The 21,873-nt window shown below is 50.8% G+C and overlaps 1 protein-coding gene across 1 annotated transcript; it reads right to left on the bottom strand.

Moving 5' to 3' along the window:
* Nucleotides 1–5,861: 5,861 nt before the first annotated feature.
* LOC148108294 (tetrapeptide repeat homeobox protein 2-like) lies at nt 5,862–9,066 on the bottom strand. Its single transcript, XM_087853386.1, has 3 exons — nt 9,027–9,066; nt 7,992–8,158; nt 5,862–6,446 (listed from the first exon to the last, which is right to left on the bottom strand). Exons 1-3 carry the CDS (start codon nt 9,064–9,066, stop codon nt 5,862–5,864), a joined length of 792 nt encoding a protein of 263 aa, XP_087709512.1.
* Nucleotides 9,067–21,873: the final 12,807 nt, after the last annotated feature.

A 21,873-nucleotide genomic window follows, 5' to 3' on the forward strand; every position in this document is an offset into this window, starting at 1 on the left:
CTTTTTATTCCATTGTCCGGATGGACCAGGATTTATTTACCCCCGTGTCTCCCAGAGGGCGTCTCGTTTGCTTCCAAGTTTGACAGTTGTGAAGAAAGCTGTGTTTAGCCTCCATGAGCAGCTCTATTTTTAAAGCACCCCCTCCCCAGTTATTCCAATGTCATCCAAGGTTGAGAACCACAGACCGGTGATGTTAGTGTCCACCGATGGGCATTGTCTACCTGTGCTGTCCAATATGGTAGCCACTAGCTACGTGTGGCTATTTAATTAAAATGATATGAAATTTAGAATTCAGTTCCTCATTCACAACGGTCACATTTCAAGTGCCCAATAGCCACCAATGGCCAGTGGCTACTGGATTGGATAACGCAGATACAGATTTCCATCATTCTAGAAAGTTCTATCGGGATGCACTAGTCCAGACCCCTTATTTCACAGGAGATGCAAAAAGAGATCACCTAATTCTTTTTTAAAAAATATTTTATTCATTTATTTGACAGAGACAGCGAGAGAGCACAAGCAGGGGGAGCAGCAGGCAGAGGGAGAGGGAGAAGCAGGCTCCTTGTGGAACAAGGAGCCTGATGTGGGGCTCAATCCCAGGACCTCAGGATCATGACCTGAGCCAAAGGCAGACGCTTAACCAACTGAGCCACCCAGGCGCCCCTGAATTACCTAATTCTTCTTTATTTATTTATACCGAATTAAGTTTCCACAAGAAAGGCAGGAGGAATACAGGGTTCTTCCTAATGTAGCCGTGTTTGGAATATTACACTGGAGTGGCAACAACTTTCTCTCTCTGTCTTTTTTTTTTCTTTTTTTTCTTTTTTGAGGACCATTGTGAACCCATCCGTGTTTACATTTCTGATGCATTTCAAAATCTGTTGTAGATGTATTTCTTCTGAAGTTCTTGGGGGTGGTCCCTGTGTCCTCGGACATAAAACCCCAGTAATCTCGGAGAGCTCTGTATCACTGGGGGGACAAATGTTCCAGGCTTGTCTTGGTTTTTCCCACCTCAGACCTGGGGTCAGCCTTGTTGCCCAAAAAACTCGGGTTACCCTCAGAGGGAGATGCTATTCAGAGGCAATAACCCGTCCCCCTAGAAGTCTAGAGAAGAGGTGGCAAAATCTGCAGGCCCGCAGCGGTCAGGATGCCCGACACTGCCCAGCCCAGTGCTTCTGCACTGGGTCTCGGGGCCCTCTGCACCTTCTCCCCAATGCCCTCTGTGTCTGTCCCTACCAGTGTCTCTTGGATAAGCAGGTCGAGTTTTTGTTGCATCCTGGCAGCCCTCGGGGCCTGTCCGCTCTGTTATATCTGTCCGCCCTCCCCCCCACAGCCTGTCACGTGCCCCCCCCTCCCTCCTCTCCACCTGATCTAATTCTCTCTTGGCTCTGCGGAGGCCGGCCTGACCTAAGAGAATTGGAGCATTTGCTAAATGGGACCGGGACAGGGTCAGAGAACCTCTTGCGGCGGACGGCCACAGGGGGGCAGCAGAGGGACGCGGGAGCGGGAGACAAAGCCCCAAGAGAAGGGGCGAGGCGTGCTCCCACCAGAGAGGAGAAACAGAGACAGGGGGAAGGTCTGGAAAGGAGTATTGGGGGTGGGGGGTGATTTCAGATTTGCAGAAAAATCGAGAAGATACATATCCAGCACTCCGTTCATTTATGACAATGAGTGAACCAATATTGATACACTCTTATTAACCAAAGCCCTTGGTTTATTCAGTTTTCCTCAGTTTTTCCTAAATGTCCTTTTTCTGTTCCAGGATCCCGTCCTGGACACCACATTACCCGTCTCCTTAGGCCCCGTTTGGCTGTGGCAGTTTCTCAGACTTCCCTCATTTTGACGACCTGGGTGGTGTTAAAGAGTACCGGTCAGATATTTAGGAGAACGCCCCTCTATGGGAATTTGTCCAAAGTTTTTCTCATGACTAGATTGGGGTTATGGGTCTGGGGAGGAAGACTGTGGAGGTCACATCGGATCAAGGCTACACCATCGTCTGGCCCCGATAGGGTCTGTCCCGTTTCTCTCCTTTCCTGGCTGTGCTCTTTGGAAGGAAGTCACTACGGGCAGCCTGTTTTTTTTTTTTTTTTAAAGATTTTATTTATTTATTTGACAGAGAGAGAGACAGCCAGCGAGAGAGGGAACACAAGCAGGGGGAGTGGGAGAGGAAGAAGCAGGCTCATAGCAGAAGAGCCTGATGTGGGGCTCGATCCCAGATCACCGGGATCACGCCCTGAGCCAAAGGCAGACGCTTAACCGCTGTGCCACCCAGGCGCCCCTACTACGGGCAGACTGTTGCGTCTCCAGCTGACACTGCCGAGGCTCAGAGAGGTGTAGTTGACTGCCCCAAGTCACACAGCAGACACCTGGTGCTGCCGGGGTCTGGTCCAGCCCTGTGTTACTCTATGTTACAGAGACTCAGGGTGAGAGAGATACAGAGACCGAGAGATGAGAGTCCAAAATGCAGGTGGGGAGAGGAGGGAGGGGGTCAGGAGGCAGATGAAGAAGAAGATGGGAACCTGGGATGAGTTGAGTGACCGATGGAGACCAGGGACCCAGACAAGAAGGCAGTGAAGGGTTGCAAAAGGCGGAGGGTTGGAGAGAGACAGAGGCAGAGAAAGACACTGAGAAATTTCTTCACGTGATGCTCTCATTAACCATCGTCTTGGTGGATGCTGTTTGTTGAGAACTTACGAAGCTCAGGCTGTTAAGATTTATATGATTTGTGGGGTCTGGGTGGCCCATTGGTTAAGCGTCTGACTCTTGATTTGGGCTCAGGTCAAGAGCTCAGGGTCGTGAGATCGAGCCCTGCGGCAGGTTCCGTGCTGGGTGTGGAGCTTGCGTGGGAGTCTCTCTCACCCTCTGCCCCCCTTTTTCTAAAAAAAATAAAAATAAAAATTATATTATTTGACTCATTTAATCCTTCTCAAATCCCTCCTTCTCACCAAGAAACCCTCACATTAAAAGTTTACACACTTCTAAAAAATTGTTTCTTAAGCTTTGAAAATTGTTGTTTAATGTGCATTCAATAAAGCGCACAGGTCTGAAGTGTTCAGTGTAATTGACTCGATATCAGCACCCCTGACCCCAAAAAGCTCCCTGGGACAAATCTATAGTCCTTTTCTCTCCATGCTTCCAACCCTGGCGAGCACCGATTTGCTTTCTGTTAACAGTAGATGCGTTTTTGCCTCCTCCAGAATTTTGCAGAAACGAAATCACACAGTATATCGTCCCTTGTGCCTGGCTTTTTGTCACTCAGCATAAGGATTTTGAGATGCTCCCATATTGCTGTGTGTATCCAAGGTTTGTTCCTTTCCATTGCCAAGTGGCCCCTGCTGGATGGATAGACCATAATTTGTTGACCCATCCCCTCGGGCTGTCTCCATTTTTGTCCTCCACAAATAAAGCTGCTATGAACATTCTTGGATTCTGCAGACGCTGACCTGGCCTAAGAGGGTGGGGGCAGGCAGTAAGTCGGGTCAAGGCCAAGGAAACCAGCTGGGGAGAAGCCCAGGGACTGGGGGATGGGCGGGGCAAGGGGGCGGGGAGACCAGAGAAGGAGAAGGACGGGGAAACATGGGTGCAGGCAGGGCAGAGAGGTGGGAGGAGAGGGAAGAGATGTGGAGGTGGGGGCTTGTCTGGCGGCAGAAGGGTAAGACCACCCATTTGCTCAGCGCTTCCTGGAAATCAGGCTCTGTGCTGAGCATATAAATGGCACACTCCATTTGACTCACACCCGCGCACGTGGAGAGGGTGTGGTTGTTACCCAGAGTCTCATGGACGTCCAGCTGTCCACATGTCCTATTCCAAAGAGTCCAAGAAGCAGATGGGCTTGGCACAGTTTGCTGGCCCAGAAGGTTAAGGGGCTATGCTCTCCAGCTGGGCGGCTTGGTGCTTGCTCACACAGCTCCAACGACGCTTGCTGTCTTCTCGGGAAGGCACTCGAATACTCTGATGTTTGGTGACCTCCTGCAGGCAAGGGATTAAGCTGCCTGCCTTAAAAGACCTTTTTGTAAGGATATTAGAGCATATAGGACAGCTGCTGTCACATGGGAAGTGACACATGCTGGGGGAGGGAGACTGCATGTTCTGGTTTTGAGAGCAAGAAACTCCAGTGCCTCAATTTCCCCTTCTTTCTGCCCCCCCATCTCTACCCTCTCTTCCTGTTTCTCTGCTCCTCAGTCTCCTTGTGGGGTCTCAGGGTGTTTTTCTGTATACATTCCTACTGAGGGTTCTCTCATAAGCAGGAGGGGTTTCATTATATCCTGGCAGTTGTGCACCCCCCACCCAGCCTGTCACATGTCCCTCTAAATCCCTGCTAATTCTCCCTATATTTTGCTGAGGCTGGCCTGGCCTAAGAGGATTGGAGCATTTGCTAAATAGGAACAGGACAGGGTCAGAGAACCAGCTGTGGGGAGGGCCCAGGGCCAAGATGGCCACAGGGGGGCAGCAGAGAAACTGGAGGCAGGAGACAAGAGGGAGCATGGAAGTGGTGGAAGGACAGAGAGACCACGGACCCCAAATACAGACTTTGTAGATACTGACCCATATGTGAAAGGACCCTTGATTTATGACAAATTATCATCAATGGACCACTGAAAATCCCTGAGGAAAAAGAAAAATCCCTCAATCCCTACCTCACACTGTACAGAACCAATTGCGAAACGTATTCAAGGCCTCCTAAGCATGAGATAAAACGACAAAGATTTTAGGGAACAAAACAGAATTATCTTTATGACCAAACACTAGTGAAAGATCCCTCCAGAAAGATTTATTAAACAGGAAAGCAAAAGCAAAAAGCATTAACTTAGAACAGGAAAAGAAAGCCAAACCAAATCAGACCCAGGCTATAGTCAAAGCAGTACCCTGGGAACCTCAGACAGATGCCCTCTGTAAATTGTTTCAACAGTTTGTGACAAGGCGCATAGACCCATGGGATGTCAGCTTTTATAAACTTTTACATCAACTTGAAAATGGGGCTTATCTTGTGAAATTCATGTTTCCTTTTTGTTAATAATTTTATTTCACTTTACAGCATATCATTGTGCCAGCGATGGTTAAGGAAAAAGGAAGAAACTGGTTCACCACGACAGGTAATGAGAAGCACTGAACTAGACAACATTCAAATCGCGAAATTTATTTATGAAAAAAATACAAATAGGAAAAATATTTGCAATACATTATTATCAAGAAGGATGTAAGAATAAATGGGTTAAAGGTAAAAAGGGGGGCGCCTGGCTGACTCCGTGGTTAGAGCATGTGACTCTTGACCTCAAGGTCCTGAGTTCAAGTCTCACAATGGGGGTAAAGCATACTTAAAAAAAAAAGGGTTAAAAAGTGGGACACGTTGTGAATCTTCCTCATGTTTGACTAACAGAGGGTGTAACTTCTTGATCATCAATAAATGAATATTAAAACCACAGCAAAGCCTCAAGTCAGCCGAATGGCAAGCATGAGAAGATCCCACATCCGAAAAGTTTCCGAGGGCACCGACCAGAAGAGGGCTGGGCGAACCCGGTGGGTCAAGGCCGGTAGAAAGCTCTCGGAGCATCCGCGAAGCAAACAGAAGCAAACAGAGGCGGCGAGCAGAGGTTCCACGAAGACACCTGGGATCCCGCACAAATGCCCACGTGCGCCCTACATAATGCTGCGGGGACGCTCGCAGCCGCACGACGGGTGGTGGGCTCACAGCGAGCCCCAGATGCCACGGCTGCAGAAGCGAGGAAGGGAGGTGTGCTCTGGCCGCGGAGCGTCCGACCTTGACCCCCGTCCCTGCCCACGAGCGGCCAACTGCAGGCGCATCAAACCCTGGTCCCCTCTGACCCCGTGGGAACCGCAGGACTCTGTGGGGACAGATTGCCCTATAAATCCAGTAATCTCCTGAGGTCCGAGTCACTGTCATCGGCAGGGTCACCGCCCTCTTGGTATTCGGTCATCACAGGGAAAGAGGGTTCCTCCAAGGGGTCTTGGGGCGGAAGGAGCCCTGTGAAATTGGCAGCCAGCACCGGGTCTGGTGAGACGTCGGAGGCGAAGGAGTTCCGAGGCCAGCCCGGGGCTGGGGCGGGGACAAGGGCCTGGGCAGCAGGGACGTGGCCCTGGGAGCCCTGCTCTGGGTCCCACCAGGCCCGGTGGATGCTGTAGACGCTGGGATCTGCTGGCGGGGAGACGCGCGCCGGGCTGAGCCGAGCGGGACTGTAGATGCCTGCGCTCCCTGGGAGCATGGGTCTCCCAGGGACCAGGCCCGAGGCGGGATCAGGAGCAGGAACAGGGGCAGGCACAGGGAAAGGAGCAGGGAAGGGAAAAGGGACCGGGGCAGGGACGGGTGCAAGGACGGAATCAGGGGCGGGGGCTCTAGGTTCCCAGGGCGCAGCGCGGGCTCCCCGACCTCGCCCTTTGGGCAGTCCTTGCAGCCTGGCATGCTTGGCTCTGCGGTTCTTGAACCACACCTGGAAGGAGGACAGAGGGGACAAGGAGGAGGTGTGAAAGGACTTGCCTCTGTCCTAGGAGTGGGGCTGCTCGGGAGAAAAAAAAAGCCGGTCTCATCAGGGACATGCAAATCAAAACTACCAGGAAATACCACCTCACACCAGTCCGAAGGGCTGAAATGAACAAGTCAGGAAACAACAGATGTTGGCCAGGATGCGGAAAAAGGGGAACCTTCCTACACTGTTGGGGGGAACGCAAGCTGGTGCAGCCGCTCTGGAAAACAGCATGGAGTTTCCTCGAAAAGATGAAAATAGAGCTACCCTACGACCCAGCAATTGCACTACTGGGTATTTACCCCAAAGATACAGATGTAGTGATCCGAAGGGGTCCCTGCACCCCAATGTTTATGGCAGCAATGTCCACAATAGCCAAACTGTGGAAAGAGCCCAGATGTCCATCAACAGATGAATGGATAAAGAAGATGTGGTGTATATATATTATTATTATATTTTTATATTATATTATATTATATTATATTATATTATATTATATTATATTATACACACACACAATGGAATATTACACAGCCATCAAAAAAGAAAGCTTGCCATTTGCAACGATGTGGATGGAACTAGGGGGTATTATGCTAATAAGTCAGTCAGAGAAAGACAATTATCATATGATCTCACTCATATGCGACATTTAAGAAACAAAACAGAGGCGCATAGGGGAAGGGAGGAAAAAATAAAACAAGATGAAACCAGAGAGGGGCGCCTGGGTGGCACAGCGGTTAAGCGTCTGCCTTCGGCTCAGGGCGTGATCCCGGCGTTCCGGGATCGAGCCCCACATCAGGCTCTTCTGCTATGAGCCTGCTTCTTCCTCTCCCACTCCCCCTGCTTGTGTTCCCTCTCTCGCTGGCTGTCTCTATCTCTGTCGAATAAATAAATAAAATCTTTAAAAAAAAAAAAAAAAAAAAAAAAAAAGATGAAACCAGAGAGGGAGACAAACCATAAGAAACTCGAAACACCCTGAAGGTTGCTAGAGGGAAGGGGGGTGGGGGGATGGGGTAACGGGGCGATGGGCATTAAGGAGGGCACGTGATGTGGTGAGCACTGGGTATTATATAAGTCAGCTGAATCACAGACCGCTACCTCTGAAACCGATATTAATTGAATTTAAATAAGGTAAAATTAAAAAAAAAAAAAACCTGGCCTCATACCGCTCCCTGTGGCCCCAGGTCCAGTTTGAGGCCCCTGGGCTGCGGGGTGCAAGAGGGGCAGGGCTCAGGCGCCCCGGAGCCCAGGGGCTGGGGTTCACACACGAGACCTACTGGGGCTTCAGCCTGGGCGGGGTCACGTTGGCTGGTTTGGACAGCACAGGGGTTGAGGTGAACTTGGGGTCCAGCCCGGGGCTACCCAGGGGGGCCCTTGCTAGCTGTGTGGGACCCTCTGGCCTCAGTCTGCTCGGTGGTAGCGGGGAGGGCTCAGCCCCCGGGAAATGCCACCTTCGCAGTGGGTCTCATGAAGACTGCGGATACGGGGGACAGGGGGCTGGGGGGGGCGTACCTGCACTTGATTTTCTTCCAGGCCGAGCCTGGCGGCCAGGGCGAGGCGCTGCTCGTAGCTCGGGTAGTGGTTCGCCGTGAAATACTTCCTCAGTTCCTGCAGCTGTTCCTTGAGATACACCGTGCGCTTCCTCCGGGGCCTTGGGAGCCTTTGGGGTGCTGGGGGGCCTGACCGAAGGAAACAGGGTCAGACAAGCCACAGAGACAGCCCCCAGCCCGCCAGCGTCCCTCCCCCTGCCGGGGCCAGGCCGCGGCGAGCAGGTGGGAGGCTTAGGCCTGGGGTAGGAGGCACAGCTGTGTATTCGAGGCGCCCTGTGGACCAGACGCCCTGGAGTCAGGTCCTGGCTCTCCCCCTTCCAGCCCAAGTCCCTGTGCGTGTCTGGGCCTCAATGTCCACGTCCTTGAAATGGGCCTGAGAACAGCTCCTGTCTTGTGGATGCCAGGGCCCACAGCCACGGAAGGCTGCTGGCTCAGAGGGGCTCCCGCCTCACCCGGCCCCCCAGCCCCTCCCATCAAGGGCCAAAGCCCCCCTCGCACTTGCAGGGGGCGACCGTGCACCAGGCCCTCTGCTCAGCGCACCCGAAGAATTTAAGGGCATGGCCCAGCTCCACAGAAGTCCCCACAGCACAGTGTGGGACCCCTCCCCTGACCCCTACCGACAGGGGGCCTCCTCTGGATGCCCAGAAGGCCTCCCCAGCCTCAGCCACAGGGGCTGGCCCCACAGCACACCCCCGGCCCCCAGACCCCGGCCCCTCAGGCAGGCCCAGGCCCACCTGCAGGAGGGTCTGGCCCCTGCATCCTCGCTGCTCCTCGGCTGCCTGCGTGTGAGGCTCTGCCCACAGGACCTGGGGCTTAAATCCCACAGGCAAGCTGTGCCCACCCAGACCCAGCCTGAGGGTCCCGGGACTCTCCCTCTCTCACCCACCCTCAGCCCCGCCCCTGGAGGAGTCACAGTGAGTGAGTAATCCTTTCCACCCTGTGGGGGGGGGGCGGGGCTGGGGGCTGGGACCTCAGTGGAAGACCGCCATGGTCCCACCCTTGGGGGCTCTCGCCCAGGGGAACCGCACGTTGCCCATGGTGCGGGGTCCCCATCCCAGGAAAGGGACCCTCTAGCCAGTGCCCTGGGGTCATCCCATCCCTTCCCAGTCCTGGGAGCCCCAGCCTCCCACTTCCCCACCCAACCTCCAGCCTCTCCTGCCTGGTCGGTCCAGCAGCCTCTCCCCAGCCCCCCAACGCCACTCTCGCCTTCTCGTCCCTTCTCTAAGTGGCCCCCGAGTCCTGGACAGAGGGGTGCTCAGACACGCTGGCCCCGATGCTGATTTGGGGTCCGTGCTGGTTTTCCTATGGGATGGAGGCCGACGGGGGTGCAGGTGGACGGCGGCCCCTTCCTCCCAGTGAACGAATGAACGGGGGCTGCTCTGGGGGCTGGACTCAGGAGCTGGGTGCCCCTCAGGCTGCTGAGACCCACAGCTAGCTGGCACGCTGAGCTCCTCCCTGGAGGAGGGTCTGCTCGGGACTCGAGTCGGGGAGAACACAGCTTACGGGCTCCGGTCCCGGGAGGGCTTTTATTTTCCTCAGCGCGAGATGAAGGGTAGGTGATCAGACCCAAAATGAGGCAAAGAAAGGAAAGGGATCTTGTTGTTGGAAGTTGGCCTGCGTGTCTCACGGCGGCATCTGCCCTAAGTGGACATTCGCGCCCCTTCCTTTCCGTTTTCTTTTCATTCAAGTTACTTAACATATAATGTGCTCCTCCCTTTCTGCAAGATTCTGCCTTAATTGGACACTTTTTTTCTCCTCCTTGGGCAGGTGGGAACACACGGGTCACCACGTCAATGGCTCTGCTGTCCACAAGGAACAACTGGCCATTTCCTTAGTGCATAAGATGTGACCAGAGGCCACCTTCTCTCTCATTTAAAAAAAAAAACAAGGGACGCCTGGGTGGCTCAGTCAGTTAAGTGACTGCCTTTGGCTCAGGTCATGATCGCAGGGTCCTGGGACGGAGCCCCTGCATCAGGTTCCCTGCTCAGCGGGGATCCTGCTTCTCCCTCTCCCTCTGCTTCTCCCCCTGCTTGTGCTCTCTCTCTGTCAAGTATATAAATAAAATATTTTTAAAAGCAACAACAACAAAAAGAATGAAATGTAACATTTTGTGGGTGGATTGGCACAGATTCAGAAGAGGGGTCACACCTGGGTTGGCAGGGGCGGGGGGGGGATGGGGAATCTGACCTTCTCATGCTTTGGAATGTATTGCACAGAAGATCAAGTTCAAAATTAAATAAAGCATCTGAACATTGCTATTGCAGGTCTAGCTCCCCTGGGCGAGAGCCCCCTGAGGGTGGCACCAAGGCGGACTTGCCACTGAGGTCCCAGCCCCCAGGTCCCCCTCCCACAGGGGGGAAAGGACTAATCGCTCACTGTGACTTCTGCAGGGACGGGCTGAGGTGGGTGAGAGAGCGGGGGTCAACGTTGATCCTCTATTTAGTGTTCCTTGGAGGAAGTACCATAATCGACCAACTCTTCCTTGTCAGACAGGCGGGACACCTCATAAGTAGTCTCGGAACGCAGTGGTGACCAGGGATGCAATGTCCCTGCCCTGCTAGGTTTTGCTGTGTGGCCATTTTTCTATCCAACAGAGGCGTGAATGGATGGACGGGCTCACCCGCGCTGTGAAAATAAACATTTAAACACAGGAAAGTCATGGCAGCACCATTAAGAATAGCAAAAGGGTGGGGGCGCCTGGGTGGCACAGCGGTTAAGCGTCTGCCTTCGGCTCAGGGCGTGATCCCAGCGTTACGGGATTGAGCCCCACATCAGGCTCCTCCACTATGAGCCTGCTTCTTCCTCTCCCACTCCCCCTGCTTGTGTTCCCTCTCTCGCTGGCTGTCTCTCTCTCTGTCAAATAAATAAATAAAATCTTAAAAAAAAAAAAAAGAATAGCAAAAGGGTGGAAACAAACCGAAATGTCTGTCAACTGATGGAGGGATACAATGCCCTATAGTCACACTATGGAATATTATTCAACTCCCACCGTAAAAGGGAATATTCACACATGCTATATGGAAGCACCTTGGGAATGTCACGTGAAGGGCAAGAAGCCAGACACAAGAGGTCCCATATGTACGATGCCATTTACATGAAATGTGCGCGATAGAGAAATCCATCTCTAAGACAGCAGGTAGATTCATGGTTGCCAGGAGCGGGACGGGGAGGGGGAAATTGGGGCTACCTTGAATGGTTACGGAGTTTCAATTTGGGGTGATGTCATTTTCTATGATTGATCATGTGTTTGTTTTTTTTTTAAGATTTTATTTATTTGACAGAGATAGAGACAGCCAGCGAGAGAGGGAACACAAGCAGGGGGAGTGGGAGAGGAAGAAGCAGGCTCATAGTGGAGGAGCCTGATGTGGGGCTCGATCCCACAACGCTGGGATCACGCCCTGAGCTGAAGGCAGACGCCCAACCGCTGTGCCACCCAGGCGCCCCTCAATTTGGGGTGATGTCATTTTCTATGATTGATCATGGTGACGCACGCCCAGTAAAAAAAACATTGAATTGTGCACCTTATATGGGAGAATTTTATATTACGTGGCTACAGATCAATAAAAAAATACATTAATGCAGTGCTTATGATATTGCCCACTGGACCGATGAATATCTGAGTGCCGGGTTGCATCAAGAGCTGGTGGGGCAGAGGGTGGGAACGCGGCTTTCTGTCGCCATTGATGGAGTCCAGGTCGGTAACAAAGAATTTTTGGAGATTTTGGAGTTGGTGCCAGTGAGGATCTGATAAAGGATCGAAGGAGCGTAGTACCCTCTGACTCAATGGTTGTATCATAAGAGGTCTATCCTGGGGGGTGTTTGCCTGCTGTGAACAAGCACCAATGTATCTATTTGAAATTTCAAGGAACTGAGTTCATTACAGGAGCTCATGTTCACCAGTAAGGGGATGACTCAATCCTTCTCGGCCACCTCCGACTGTGGAAAGATAATTAACAGCCAAAAGGAATCAGGGGTAGAACTTTTAGTAACAATTTGATGATTTACAATGTATTTTTTATTTTGTTTGAGTGGCGGAGGTCCGTCTTCTTTTTGCAAAATAAATGTGTCGTGAACACAGGGTCCTTGTTGGGTTTTTGTTTTTGTTTTGTTTTTGCAAAACAATATCTAGAATCAGATTTAGAATCTGATTCTAGAATTAGAAAGGCACAAAGTTCATGACTAATGATGTGTTAGAGGATTGAACGAGCCTGCAGTATTCTGACGCCTGGTAGCGTCTCAGACACACCGCTCATTTCTGAGAATGTATGCGTTTAATAAGCACACTCAAAAGCTAAGTACATATACATATATAATATAATTTAACAACAGCAGCAAAATACCAGCAAAAATTTATTACCTAGGGATTATGGAGAATGTTGGACGCACATGTTCTCTCTTTTCCACTGCTTATTATTATGATTAATTATTTGTTTGATTTGCAAGCAGGGAAACAAGGACAGCTTCCAGCTTTGGACGCTGCATGGGGCACGTCGATGCTTGGCTCTTCATTCTTCTGACCTGACTCCTTCCAGGGCTGGATGGAAACCAGCTGGGGGAGCAGGAGTTCCTCACTGGGCTTCCCCGATTCAGATGGATGGGGAAAGTGTCTGTAGCCCAGAATCTACCTGCACAAACAGAGGGAGGTGGGAAGGGAGTTGGTGGAAACGTGTGTAAGAAGAAAGAATTAATCCGTTGATTTTTTATTCAATCAGAACGGAAACAATGGCTCCCTCCCCATCCGTCAATTCCTTATCTTCTCAGCAACCCCACCCAGGCAAACCTTGATTTGGGTGCTCTCACGATGGTTGACTCATCTCTGTGTCCTGCCCCCAACACGCTCACAGACAGCCAGACCCCTCCCAGTTCTCTGTGCAACGGAGAGGCGTCACTCCCTCAGGGAGAGGGGGCCCCAGGGACAGTGGTCAAAGAAAAGCAATTGGAATTTTGAAGACAACATTGGAGAGATGGACAGATGGGGGCGGGGGAGTTGGTCTCGCCTTCTAGAATCTTCTGGCCTAACTTTTGATTGCTATTCCTCTCTGTGTCTCTGGACTTTGCTCTCTGTTTCCTCTTTCGTTTTTGAAATACACCCCCTCCTCATTGTTCATGCCTTCCGTATTTGCGAATCGGCCTACTCGCTAAAATTTCTTTGTCACCCCAAAACGAATGCTCCCTGCCTTTTCCCGGTCCTTCACAGACACGTGCAGGGCGGTGAAAAATTTGAGCGATTGACTTCACGTTGTTTCCAGCTGCCTTTTCTTTTCAGCTCTTATACTGTAAACAAATGTCTTTTTTAGGAATATTTAGTGTTTTAATATTTTAAAAATATTTTTGTGCTTTTAATAATTGTGGTTATATATATATTATACACGATATTTATCATCTTAACCATTCATAAGTATACAATTCAGTGGCATTAAACACAATCACAATATTAAAATGGTTACGATATTGTATAACCTTTACCACTGCCCATACTTAAAACGTTTTCATCCTCCCCGGGACAGAAACGAGAACTCCTCCTTCTGCCTTCCCTCAGCCCCTGGTACTGTCCAATCCATTCTCAGTCTCTATGAATTTGACTAAGGACCTCATATAAGTAAGAATCATGCGATATTTGTCTTCCGTGTCCGGCTTATTCACAAAGCATAATGTCTTCATTTTTAAAAATGTTAAGATTTTATTTTTAAGTAATCTCTACACCCAACATGGGGCTCGAACTCACAACCCTAAGATCAAGAGCCTCACACGGGGTGTCTGGGTGGCTCAGCCAGTGAAGCGTCTGCCTTCGGCTCAGGGCATGATCTCGGGGTCCTGGGATCGAGCCCCGTATCTGGCTCCCTGCTCAGCGGGGAGTCTGCTTTTCCCTCTACCCCTCCCCCCTGCTCATGATCCCTCTCTCTTTCAAATAAATAAATTAAATCTTTAAAAAAAGAGTCTCACGCTCTTCCGACTGAGTTAGCCAGGTGCCCCAGAATAATGTCTTCAATGTTCCTCCGTGTGGTAACATTTAGTATAAATGTGTCCTTCCTTTTTGGGGCTGGAGAACATCCCGTTGAATGGATAGACCACAATGTGTTTCTCCATTTACCTGCTGATGGGGACTGCGTTGTTTCTGGCTGTTGTGAATAGCCCTGCTGCAAACAGGAGTATACAGAGATCTGTTTGAGTGGCTGCTTTCCGTTTTTTTGCGTAATATAGCTGGGGTGGACTTGCTGGGTCCTAGGGCATTTTTGCGCTCGTGGTTGGGGAGTGTGCTGTTTAAAATGCATAGTCCGGGAGTCCTAGCTGCACGGAGGCTGGGATGTGCCTTAGGGAGAAAATCTGTGCGTTCGACGAGCTTCCTTCAGGCGGGAGGGAGAGCGCTGTTGGCCCTGAGTTCAACGCGAAGAAATCAACAGTATATATTAAATAATGGCTCTTTAAACAAGGTGATACGTGGGTGAGTTGATGAAAATGTGACCAGAGGCTCACAGGAAACCAGGAGCAGGACCAAATTTGTTGATTCGGTGTTCGAGGTGACTTCACAGAACACAGCTACTCAAAGGAGCACAGCAAGGCATGTCAAAAGTCAACTCGCGGGGCGCCTGGTGGCTCAGTTGGTTAGGGGTCTGACCCTTGAGCTCAGCTCAGGTCATGATCTCAGGGTCGTGAGTTCAAGCCCCGAGTTCAGCTCCGAGCTGGGTGTGGCGCCTACTAAAAAAAACAAAAACAAAACCAAAAAAACCCTGTCAACTTGAATCTGAGCTTTACAGGGAGGGGCTATGATAAGGGCCGGGATCTAATCAGGTGGGGAAGGAGTTCCAGAAATTCCCGGCAAAGTGCCAGGTACGTGGGAAGAGCTAATAATACAACTGCTGGTTCCTTGACCAGACAGCCGTCTGCCTCCGCAAGTTCCTGGCGATGAATCACCTGCCACTTTGAGAAGGTTCTGGAAAGAACGTGGTTCGTGAGTTCCTGGGTGGGGGTAGGGGTGTCTCTATAGAATGGTGTCATTGGGAAGAGGCCCAGAACTTTTCATCAGATGCTAAAGGAACTGACTGTCCTCAGGCGTGACCCGCTCCTCTTCTCTGGAAACCCTTCGCTAGTCTAACCACTGTCCGTGCTGCTGAATATGGAAGAAGGTGGGGGCCAACATTGGTCCCCTAACAACACACGTGCCAGGAATTAATAATTCTGGAGGAGAACATGGGGTCTCTATGGAGAGGAAAGATCTGGAAATGTAGGCAGAAGTGTTAGGCTCTATGGTGACCATGGAGGTGAGAGCCAAGGTGGGGAAAACACTTTCCAGGCATGGGGCGCAAGACATCTCGGCTTCCAGGTGCCCCCCCTCCCCCTCTCCCTGCCCCCCGTCTCCTCCTGGGGTCTCAGTGCCTGAGAGGTCTCAGACCTCCTCGTGGGGTTTCAGAGAAGCAGAAGGAGTTTTCATTCTATCCTGACGGTCTGTCCACCCTCCTCCCCCACAGCTGGTCACGTGTCCCCCTCCCCTCCCCCAAATCTGATCTAATTCTCTCTCTGCTCTGCTGAGGCCGGCCTGGTCTAAGAGGATTGGAGCATTTGCCAAATGGGACTGGGACAGGGTCAGAGAACCGGCTGGTGGGGAGACCCAGGGGCCAGGATGGCCACAGCGGGGCGGCAGAGGAGAGGAGGCCAAGGAGCAGAGCCGGGAGAGGGGAACAGAGCAGGGCACCGGCTCGGTGGTTAGGAAACTATATTAAAAGGGTTGGGGGTGCCTGGGTGGCACAGCGGTTAAGCGTCTGCCTTCGGCTCAGGGCGTGGTCCCAGCGTTCTGGGATCGAGCCCCACATTAGGCTCCTCCGCTATGAGCCTGCTTCTTCCTCTCCCACTCCCCCTGCTTGTGTTCCCTCTCTTGCTGGCTGTCTCTCTCTGTCAAATAAATAAATAAAATATTTTAAAATAAATAAAAGGGTTAGGAGGGGTCCAACATTGTTGATTTTAAAAATTTATCATGAACCTATTTCCTGATTTCCTCTCCACTCTCCCCTCTCTGTCCCTTTGGAAGTAATGGGGTTCTGGAGATCAGGAAAGGGGGTATAGGTGTGAGGGTCTGGGGGTATCGGACCAGAGCCCTCAGAGATGACCTGGGAATGTTCTGGAAGGATCTGACTTGTCAAGAATCTGCACAGAGCCCTTAGGTCTGCCTCTGACATGAGGCATCATGCCTCTTTGGGGTGTCCAAGGAAAGCATTAAAAAAAATTAACATAGAATTTTAAATACATTTTATTTACTTTTTAAAAAAATACATTTTAAATAAATTTAAAAGCATTTAAAGATATTTTTTAAATTCCTCAGTTTTCAGGTCTAATACAGGAAAGTAGCGAATGATGTAACCAGTATCGTCATTAACTTTCAAGAGCCAGACAGGACCCCCGGGTGTGTCCATCCCCGGTGAAAGCCCCGTGTAGACCCAGGGCACAGTTTCCACGGCAAACCAGCCAAGGCTCAGATACTGTGTCTGTTCATCATTAGCTGTGTGTCTCTGGGCCAGGCGATCCTTTCTTTGTGTCTCAGTTTTCCTCCTAGGAAGACTGGAGTTGATAATCCTCACCTCCAGGGCTGACCATGTGTCCGGCAGGCACACCACTATGGAGGGTCCAGTTGTCATATTGAAATAGGCTCCTGAGCTTGGTCAGTATCCCCTCTACAAGGTACGGGGTTGGGGGGCAACTTCCCCTTTTCCCTGGGTTCAGGGGTCCCTGGGATATGGGACTTTCAGTGCTAAACCAGGACAGTCCCGAGAAAACTGGGTTGGTTGGTCCCTTATGTCCCTTAAGGGCCCCATCTTTTGGGGACCCTGTGTGTCCCTATGGTCCAGTCACTACGACGCTCACGTCCCTAGGATCTGCCACCGCTGTTATATATATGCATGTCTATACACACACGTATATACACATGTAATATATGATATTTATATAATGTATAACATATGATATGTGATATATAATACATATAACACACATACCCATGTCTTCTACATCTTTTTTATGTGTGAAGAAACGTACACCCTGATAAATCTTACAAAGCGAACACACTCAGTTATCAACGCCTAGATCGAGGAATGGTTACAACCAGGGGTGCCTGCGTGGCTCAGTGGGTTAAGGATCTCACTCTTTTTTTTTTTCCCCAAAATTTTTAATTTAAATTCAATTAGCGTCTCCCTCTGGATTTCAGCTCAGGTCCTGATCTCAGGGGCGTGAGATTGAGCCCCGCAGACAGGCTCCGTGCTCAGCGGGGAGTCTGCTTGAGATTCTCTCTCTCCCTCTCCCTCTGCCCCTTCCCCCCTCTAAAATAAATAAATTTAAAAAAAAAACACAAAAGAATGGACACAACCAACCCCCCCCCCCGAAGGCTCTCTTGCATCTCCCTGTCTGCTCCCCCTCCTCTCATCAATGGCAACCGTTATCTTGACTTCTAACTCCATAGATTTGGGGTGTCAGATGTAATTTGTGTGAACGGGACCATACCATATTCTCTCTCTGTCTCTGCTGTGTGCTCTCTTCTCGTGCTTGGCCTCTTTTGCTCAGCGGTAAGAGTTGTGAGACTCGTTTGTGTTTTGTGGGTCTCGTTGTGCCTTCCTTTTTATCGTAGAAAAGCAGCTCAGGGGCGCCTGGGTGGCACAGTCGCTAAGCGTCTGCCTTCGGCTCAGGGCGTGATCCCGGCGTTATGGGATCGAGCCCCGCATCAGGCTCCTCCGCTATAAGCCTGCTTCTTCCTCTCCCACTCCCCCTGCTTGTGTTCCTTCTGTCGCTGGCTCTCTCTCTCTCAAATAAATAAATAAAATCTTTAAAAAAAAAAAAGAAAGAAAAGAAAAGCAGCTCAAAGGGTGGCCCAGCGACCCCTGGGGATCACCGAGACCGTATTGGGGGGGCGCCCCCCAGATCAAAACTACTTTCATAATAATGCTGGGATAGAATCAGCCTTTTCATCCCTTCCCTGGCCAGTCCTCAGTGGGCTATTCCAGAGGCTGCAGGACGCATCTCAACAGACCAGATGAACCAGTAGCCGCTGTGGGGACCCAGCAGTCCTCTATTGGGTCTGACAACAAAGAGATTTGCAAGACTTTACACAGTGCCGCTCTTCTCGTCAATTTCTTTCATCTCGAAAATTCAGTTATTTTTTCATGTAGAAATAATATCATTTTATGTTGACATGTCATGGGTTCATTTCAAATGAACTGAGAAATGCGTTATATATTTTTTTATTCCTCGGTTTTACATTTTAATACATAAATGCAGTTGATACCGCTGATGCGGACAAGTGCTCTTTGGGTCTTGGATGACTTTGAAGAACGTAAAGGGGTCATGACACCAACAAGCTTGGACCCGTCTCCGGGCGGGAATGTTCTGTTCTGGATGGGTCTTTGAGTAGCGTCTGGTTTGGAGCTATTGCCAAGATGTGCTCTGAACGTTCTTCTCCTCTCCATGAAATAAGCAGGTGTTCCTGTTGGGGACGGACCAAGGAATGAAATGGCTGGGTTATATACCAGGCACGCTTTTGCCTTTAAACAATCTGCCAAGTGGTTTCCTCGAGGGGCTGGAGTACTGTATGTGCTCACCAGCTGTGTGTAAGCCAACACTTAGAATTGCCAGGAGTTCATTTTAGCCGGCCGGTGGGACACAGCGGTATCACTGTGAGGTTTTAATTTCCATTTGCCTGGCGACTGGTGAAACCGTGCCCTGCGTTCATGCATTGATGGGCCATTGACTATCCTCGCTTCTGAAATGCCTGTAGAACTCTTCTGCAACCTGGGTAAATTTCAAAGCAATATGATGTGCCATAATCCCAAAGGGATGGCTAAGGGAGACCACTCTCCCTGCCCTGGGGACCAATCTGTGGGACCCGAAGCTGGCGCGTGGGGCTCCTGAGGACCAGCAGTCACTGGGTCCAGCCTCCCACCTGACTAGGTGCTCTGACAGGTGAGGCCTGAAGGCTCATACCGGCTCTGTGGGTGGTCAAGGAGATAATCCTATTCACAGGTGGGCAGATTAAGCCTAAGCGATGGGGAGGGAAAAAATGCTGAGATTTTTCCCCTCTCCCCCTATATCTCTCCCCGTATTCAATCATTAAGCAAATGAATACCGATTTCCTCTTCACAGCTCTCTTCTCTCTCCCTTTGTCTCCCAGCCGTTTGATCTCCCCCCAAGTCTGTGACCCCCTCCCCCCAGGCTGCTGCCCCAGGACCCTGTCTCCGGCGGGGGTCTCGTGACCTCCCGTCCCCTCTGGGCTCCTTTCCTGCTCTTGGCTAATTTGGGGACAGGAAGAGGCCGGCGGACAGAAGGGGAGTGAGTGGTTAGAGGCCAGATCGCAGAGAGGTGAGCACAGGGTGGATCTTCTTTGAGTGGTGGCCCGGGTTGTGGCTTTATCTTCCCACCGAGCGGAGGCTCCCGCGCCTGCGGGGGCGAGCGGGGGCGAGCGGGGGCGAGCGGGGGCGGGGCCAAGGGAGGGGCGGGGCTTCCGAGGTCGGGGGCGGGGCCTCCTGCTGCCCCCTCCCCCGCCCCTGCTCGCGGCGGTCCAGTTAGAGAGAACAGGTTACACAGGGGATAGTGCTATTTCCCTCATCCTCCTCCTCCGCCTCCTTTTTTTTTAAAATTAATTGAGGTACGATTTACATCAATAAAATGCACCATTTTAAATGATCAGTTTGATGCATTTTGACGAATTGGTGCTCTCATGTCGTCACCGTGCCTCTGGAGACATACAGTATTGCACTGCCCCGAAAGTTTCCCTCGGGCCACTTTGCAGTCCGTACCCACTCTCCACTCGAGGTCTTACCATTTTGACGTTTTCGGTGGGCGTGTTGTGGCAGGCCATTGTGGTTTTACTTTGTGTTTCCCTGATGACAAATAGTGCTGAGTATTTGTGTGTGTGTGTGTGTGTGTGTGTGTGTGTGCGCGCGCGCGCGCGGACTCACAGGCTATCGAGATATCTTTTATGAAGTGTTTCTTCTAGTGGTTTGGATTACTGAGTTGAAAGAGTCTTCTGTATTCTGAATATAAGGTCTTTGCCAGCTCTATGGTTTGCAAACGCTTTCTAACAGACTGTGCCTAGCATTTTCTTGTACGTAATGATGTTTTTTGGAGAGCAGAATTTTCCAGTTTTGGTCACATCTTACTGTTATCCATTTTCTATTTCATGGTGATTGTTTTCTGTGTCCTGTTTAAGAGACTTTTTTCCTATCCCCAGGTCAAGAAAAATATTTCTGTTTTTTTTTTTTTTTCTACCCCTAGGAGCGTTACACTTTTGCCTTTCACATCTAGGACTGTGATCTCTCTCAAATTATTTTTTTTTAAGATTTTATTTATTTATTTGACAGAGAGGCAGCCAGCGAGAGAGGGAACACAAGCAGGAGGAGTGGGAGAGGAAGAAGCAGGCTCATAGAGGAAGAGCCTGATGTGGGGCTCGATCCCGGGACTCCGGGATCACGCCCTGAGCCCAAGGCAGATGCTTAACGACTGAGCCACCCAGGCGCTCCTCAAATTAATTTTTGTGTATTGTGATTGAGGTTCTTTCTTTTCTTCTTTCTTATGTGGATAGTCCGTTGTTCAAACATGATGTGTTGAAAAGATTTCCCTGTTGACTTGCTTTGGCATTTTTGTCAAAAATCAATCGACCATAAAGTTCCGGCCAATTTCTGAACTGTGTATTCTGTCTCATTGATCGATTTGCTCGTCCTCACAATGTATTGCCCTGTCTGGTCTCCTGTAGCATTGCAGTAAGTCCTCAAGTCAGGTAATACACGTTTCTAGCTTTTTTTTTTTTAAGATTGTTTTGATATTCCAGATTCTTTAAATTTTCATAGAGATTCTTGACTCGGGTTGTCGGTTTCTACAAAAACACACTGTTGAGAGGTTTTGGTTGGGATTGCAGTGGCTCTACGATTAGTCCGAGAAGAATCCATGTATCTTAACAATATGGAGCCCCCCCCCCATCCGTTGTTTATTTCACTCAGACTCGGGTCTCCTTTAATGTCTCCCAGCAGTGCTTTGATGTTTGTAGAGGGACAATTAGCTGAAAGAAGAGATGACGGTTTAGGGATGGATTGGACGTGGGACGTGAGAAAAAAGGGAGTGGGCAAGGCTGAATGTTAAGATCTCCTCCTGAGTCGCTGGGGGGAAATGAGAAAGAAAGCGACTTGTCCTGGGAGGGGTCCAGCTCAGAAGAGGAAGGGCCTAAATGTGGACTCACCTGCCCCCAGGGCCATGTGCATGACCTTCTGAGACCCCACCTCTGCACACCCTCCCACCTTGGGGGGCCCCGACGGGCAGATGTGTTCACAGCCCCAGGAGGAGGTGATGTGGAGAAGCTGAAACTTGTCTCCCGTGGGGCCGTGAGGACCCTCTCTCCCTCTCTGTGCTCGGCCTCCTTCCCTTCCTTGCTCCGGAGGGCCAGGATGGGCTGTTAACAGCAGTGGATTGTCCCATCAGTAGCCTCCTGACTGGTCACTGCAGGTCAGACAGCCCCTCCCTGTCTCCCTGTCACCCCTGGTTCTTCAAGCTAATGAGACCTGCCCTGATTCCCCAGCCAGGCTGCTGGCCTTAATCTCCCCCGGCAGGGGGTTCGCGGGGGTGGGGAAAGAAAGAGCCCCCTATGGTGAAACACAATGACCGAGCCACGAGGTGGGATTACCAGCATCGCACGCGTGTATGTACGTGTGTGAGGATGTGTGTGCACCCGTGTGTACGCTCGCGTGTATGGCGAACTAGAACGGACCCAGGGAGGGAGATGGAGACGAAGACAATCAGAAGTACAGAGCGAGAGGGGCTACCTAGATAGGGAGAAAGCAGCAATGGGGGGGAAGGCAGGAGAAAGAAAGCGAGAGTCA

This window comes from Ursus americanus, chromosome 21 (genome assembly GCF_024610735.1).
Source record: "Ursus americanus isolate L20-20 chromosome 21, mUrsAme1.1.p, whole genome shotgun sequence".
Taxonomy (NCBI): domain Eukaryota; kingdom Metazoa; phylum Chordata; class Mammalia; order Carnivora; family Ursidae; genus Ursus; species Ursus americanus.